At 34.4% G+C, this 5397-nt stretch overlaps 1 protein-coding gene across 1 annotated transcript; it reads left to right on the forward strand.

Moving 5' to 3' along the window:
• Positions 1-346: 346 nt before the first annotated feature.
• Positions 347-1656, forward strand: LOC127957728 (cystatin-B-like). Its single transcript, XM_052556375.1, has 3 exons — positions 347-714; positions 1079-1186; positions 1424-1656. The coding sequence occupies exons 1-3, from the start codon at positions 646-648 to the stop codon at positions 1559-1561; spliced, it is 315 nt and encodes a 104-aa protein (XP_052412335.1). The 5' UTR covers positions 347-645; the 3' UTR covers positions 1562-1656.
• Positions 1657-5397: the final 3741 nt, after the last annotated feature.

The following is a 5397-nucleotide window of genomic DNA, read 5'->3' on the forward strand; positions in this document are numbered from 1 at the left end:
CTTGACTTGGTGGTCAGTTCACACTGATAGAAATCAATATTTTCCAAGAAGTTTAAACTGATTTTTACATTTTATGGGCATTTTTACCTTTATATATTTTACCATTCACTTAACAGTTGGCTGAGAATTATGTTAGGAGCTACAAAAAAAAAAAAAAAAAAGTCCAGTGTTAATCAAATTTCACAGAATGTTGGAAAGTGCTTAATTCCCATTAAGTCCCTTAAATAAGTCAGTCAGATTATTAGTGTGATTTTTGATTAGAACAAAACAAATGTGTGTTAGCCAGAGCCATAACTAGAAAAGCTATGGTGTGAGTAATAGACTTTTCAGAGTACTTCAGAATTCAAAATACTTTTTGAGAATTGCTTACTCTTAATATGAACAAAATTGACCAACAGTATCTTAATTGGTCAATACCAGCTAACTAGAAGAAGAAAAAAACCTACATTCAAACCTCGTAATAAAGGAATACTGAAAACACACCTTTGAAACCATGTATATTGTGTTCTACATGTGTGACAACACCTCCCACAGTTCTTCAGGTCATGTGATCTTAACTTTAAAAGTGCAACACTGTTGTTCTGGGAGTCAGACTGACTGATTATCTCTCCTCTTCTCTTCTCTGATCATCAGCACACTGCAGTAATGTCAATGTGTGGAGGCTGGAGTCCAGTGAAACCGGTCACTCTAGAGGTGATAAAGATTTGCCTTGAGGTATGAGACACAAAATCACTCCTAGACTAACTAGTGAGCTGTAATATTGTTTGTACTAAATTAATTATTTGTTTTTGGGTTGTTTAGTTTTCAAATATTTTTTATATCCATGTTGCATTGTATGAATGATATATATGTAACTGCCTTTTGCAATAAATTCAGCTTTAATAACATATAGATTAGTAATCATTCTGGATTAATCCTTTATTGAAAACTCTGAAATCATTAAAACTGATGTACAATATTCAAAGCATTTCTAAATATATAGATTAACTTGTTTACTAATGTGGTTCACTACATTAAGTGTAAAGAAATGTCCCTTATTGTAATGTGTTACTATAATAATGTTTATCCTTTTATTCAGATGAGGAAACCGATTGAGGACAGAGTTGAGGATGGAAATGATTCGAAGGTTTACATTCCTTCGGTCTATTCTTCTCAGATTGTGAATGGAACAAACTATGTGGTCAAGGTAAGTGAGTGTTTTTGTTTTTTAGTATTGTTTTATGGATTTTGAGCTTGTGAATTCATCACTGAAAGCATTTCAGCTCGCCATCTGTGTTCCTGCATTTGCATTAGATTTTCTTAATTTTGAGAACTTTTTACTAAATTATTCTCCACTTTGTAGCATTGCTGGACATGCCTAAATGTAGTCGACCACTGTCACTGAGCTTGTAAAGTGTTGATTTCTCTCACTTTTCTCTGTCAGGTGTTTCTTGGTGGAAGGGATGATGGAGTGTGTGTTCATGCGAAGATACATCAGGCTCTTCCCTGTAATGATGGAAAACTGACACTGTCTCGATTCCAGTTTCCTAAAACCTTCGATGAACCTCTGGAACCCTTCTGAACACATCTAACCAAATACAGAAACAGACTTGTCAAATTCAACGAGCTGTAGAGGAACTGTTGAAATTCTTCAGTATTAAACTCTGTATTCAAACACTCAAGTGTCAGTGTGTTTACTGAATAATATCATACTCACTTCACAAATGTTTTACACTGAAATAAATTAACATAAATATTCCTCATTATTACAAATCTTTAAATCTAAACATTTTTTTAAAGCAAAATTTAAATTTTTAAAATCGAATTATCCGATTTTATCGACTTCAAAGACTGAAATGAAATGTCATACAAAAGTAAGAGGATTGTGTTTGTCAATTTTTTTTTTCTTCTTGAGCGTTGCTTGTACATCAATAGGTCAATTTTTATAACACAATCTCTCTACAAACACAAGAGGATAACACACTTCTGTTTAGTCCATGTCACAAACACGAGGATGGCTTCTTTTGAATTGTGAGATGATGTACATTATTGTTAATATCCCAAACTCTCAAGATATCCATGTCATATCTTATGACAAGATGAATAGAAATAAATTGTTTTATATTTATATAAAGGTTTTATATTTATCAAAACACTTTTGCTGCTATTGAGGTTGAATACAGTTAAGGTTAATGTCAGGTTCGGTGATATGGGTAGCTTTAAGCGGAAAGATTAGAGTCAACAGTGTAATTGTAAAAAAAAATGTATATAAATTAATGTAAAATCACAATTAGCGCATTGTAACAAATTATATAGTTAAAGACAGAAAGAAGGTCCCCCGTTTAAAAAAAAAAATGACTCTTATACAAATAAAATAAATATATATTTATTGACTTATACATCATTTTCATATTTATTGTAGGCTGTTAAATTATACTTCTTGATTTTTTTATGCAAATTGAATCATTACACATTTTTATACTTTAATGCAATTAAACTATAATAATAATAATAATGCAGTAATGCATTTTATTTATGGGTACCTTATACGTGACACTCAAGGACACCTTACATCCAAATAAAATGCATAAAACTATTAACCAACAACAAGATTCAAAGGCCACATTCATAGCTTTACAACCAGGAAATAGATAAATATCACCAGTATGCCTATTTAAAACGATGTGTCTTCAAACTAGATTTGAAAATTGGAAGAAACTGTTTTTACATCAACCATAACCTGCACATAATGGATCAGACGATGACCATAAGACAAATATCTGATCAGTCTCATTTATGGTGACGTCAACACAATTCTTCTAATGAAACCCAACTGAAGTTAAACATAAATCAGACAAATAAAACATATTTTTGATACACCGCTTAATAGTTTATAAATAATTTGCATAACAGAAAAATAAAATAATGTTGAAGTTTAAGTTGTTGATACTTTTTTGGGGCAAAATGCTTTTTTTTTGTTTGTTTTTTTTTGTTGCTAATTTCCATAATAGCCATAAACCAATATGAGCATTTGGGAAAACAGCTTATAATAATGATAATGACTGTCCCGTTAGGGGGAACCCTAGTTGTTTAATATTTTTAATAACTGTAAACTATTCATGACTCTAACATTTGTAATACATTTAATATAGAGAGGAAGTTAAACGTGTCTGGGCATATGGTACAATACCAAATTGGAAATTTAAGAATAATAATTAAACATTTAAGACTCCTAAACATTAGGAAAACAAATGTCTAAATAAAATAGAATAAGTAATTCATTCTGTGCAGGACTGATGATTGTAATGCAGTTTGAGGATCTAGTGTGTCATACTGGACACACAATCCACATCCAACATCTCATCCACTCAAATCATCTTTAAAAATCGGACACTTTACAGAATTAGAGGAATAATTCACTGCAGAAAGAAATTTCTGTCATTATTTCCTTCCTCTCATGTCCGTGGGACACAATGGGAAAAATATGAAAGAATTTCCATGGAACCTTTTTCAAACATATAGATTTAGAATGACATGAAAGTGAGTAAATATAGACAATATGTTCATTTAGGAATGAAATGCCCATTTGCAGTGAATTGTTGGGAGATGTTTGACTGTTGCCTATTTTTGCATGTTCTTTTAGCTCAATTTAAATGTATTTGATCTTATTCAATCTTATTTTCTGTCTTTCATGCAGACTTTATTTATTCTCTCTTCCAGCTTCTGTGATTTACTTTGGAAATGAAGTTCAGGTAAAAATCAGTCTTATGCAACCTGGTTAATGACAATCAACTTCCCAGTCTTGTCCACTTTGCAGCTTATTTCAAACAAATGAAAATCTAGATCACTAAAGGACAAGACAGCATCATTTTACATTTAAATTTTTTACATGTAGTCATTTAGCAGACACTTTTATCCAAAGCGGCTTACAAAAGAGGAATGAGCAATGGCATACAAGTGCTATAACAGTGCAAATAGCAAGGGCTTTTTAAATACTATAATAAATAAAAAAACAGATAGAATAGAAAAAGAATAAAGGTCTTTTTTGGTTTTGTTAATTGTATAACTAATAAAAAGAAAACAAATAGAGTACAAAAAGATAGAGTAGAAAAGCTAGTGTTAGTTTTTTATGAAAAGAATTAGAATAGAGAGTGCTAGAGGTAGATGATCAAATAAAGATGGAAGAGATCTGTTTTTATGTGTTTTAGTCGATTCTTGAGGATGGCTAAGAACTCAGCTGCTCAGATTGAGTCGGGCAGGTCATTTGTTTGTAGTTAGGGCCCGAGCACCGAGGTGCGAGGACCCTCTTGTATCTGCTTTGTTTTTTATTAGGGCCCGAGCACTGAGGACCCTCTTGTATCTGATTTGTTTATTATTATTAGGGCTCAAGCCTGGAGGGCGAGAGCCCTATTGTTTTCCTTAGGATTATTTTTTATTATTATTATTATTAGGGCTCAAGCCTGGAGGGCGAGAGCCCTATTGTTTTCCTTAGGATTATTTTTTATTATTATTATTATTAGGGCTCAAGCCTGGAGGGCGAGAGCCCTATTGTTTTCCTTAGGATTATTTTTTATTATTATTATTATTAGGGCTCAAGCCTGGAGGGCGAGAGCCCTATTGTTTTCCTTAGGATTATTTTTTATTATTATTATTATTAGGGCTCAAGCCTGGAGGGCGAGAGCCCTATTGTTTTCCTTAGGATTATTAGGGCCCGAGCACCGATGGTGTGAGGACCCTCTTGGAATTGCTCCGTTTATTATTATTATTATTATTAGGGCCCGAGCACCGATGGTGTGAGGACCCTCTTGCAATTGCTCCGTTTATTATTATTATTACGGCCCGAGCACCGATGGTGTGAGGACCCTATTGGAATTGCTCCGTTTATTAGGGCCCGAGCACCGAGGTGCGAGGACCCTCTTGTATCTGCTTTGTTTTTTATTAGGGCCCGAGCACCGATGGTGTGAGGACCCTCTTGGAATTGCTCCATTTATTATTAGGGCCCGAGCACCGATGGTGTGAGGACCCTATTGTATCTGCTCTGTTTATTATTAGGGCCCGAGCACCGATGGTGTGAGGACCCTCTTGGAATTGCTCCGTTTATTATTATTATTATTATTATTATTAGGGCCCGAGCACCGAGGTGCGAGGACCCTCTTGTATCTGCTTTGTTTATTAGGGCCCGAGCACCGAGGTGCGAGGACCCTCTTGTATCTGCTTTGTTTTTTATTAGGGCCCGAGCACCGATGGTGTGAGGACCCTCTTGGAATTGCTCCGTTTATTATTATTAGGGCCCGAGCACCGATGGTGTGAGGACCCTCTTGGAATTGCTCCGTTTATTATTATTATTATTAGGGCCCGAGCACCGAGGTGCGAGGTTTTGTTTTTTATTAGTAGGGCTCAAGCCCGAAGGGGCGAAGA

The sequence above is a fragment of the Carassius gibelio genome, chromosome B5, assembly GCF_023724105.1.
Source record: "Carassius gibelio isolate Cgi1373 ecotype wild population from Czech Republic chromosome B5, carGib1.2-hapl.c, whole genome shotgun sequence".
NCBI classification, from domain to species: Eukaryota; Metazoa; Chordata; class Actinopteri; order Cypriniformes; family Cyprinidae; genus Carassius; species Carassius gibelio.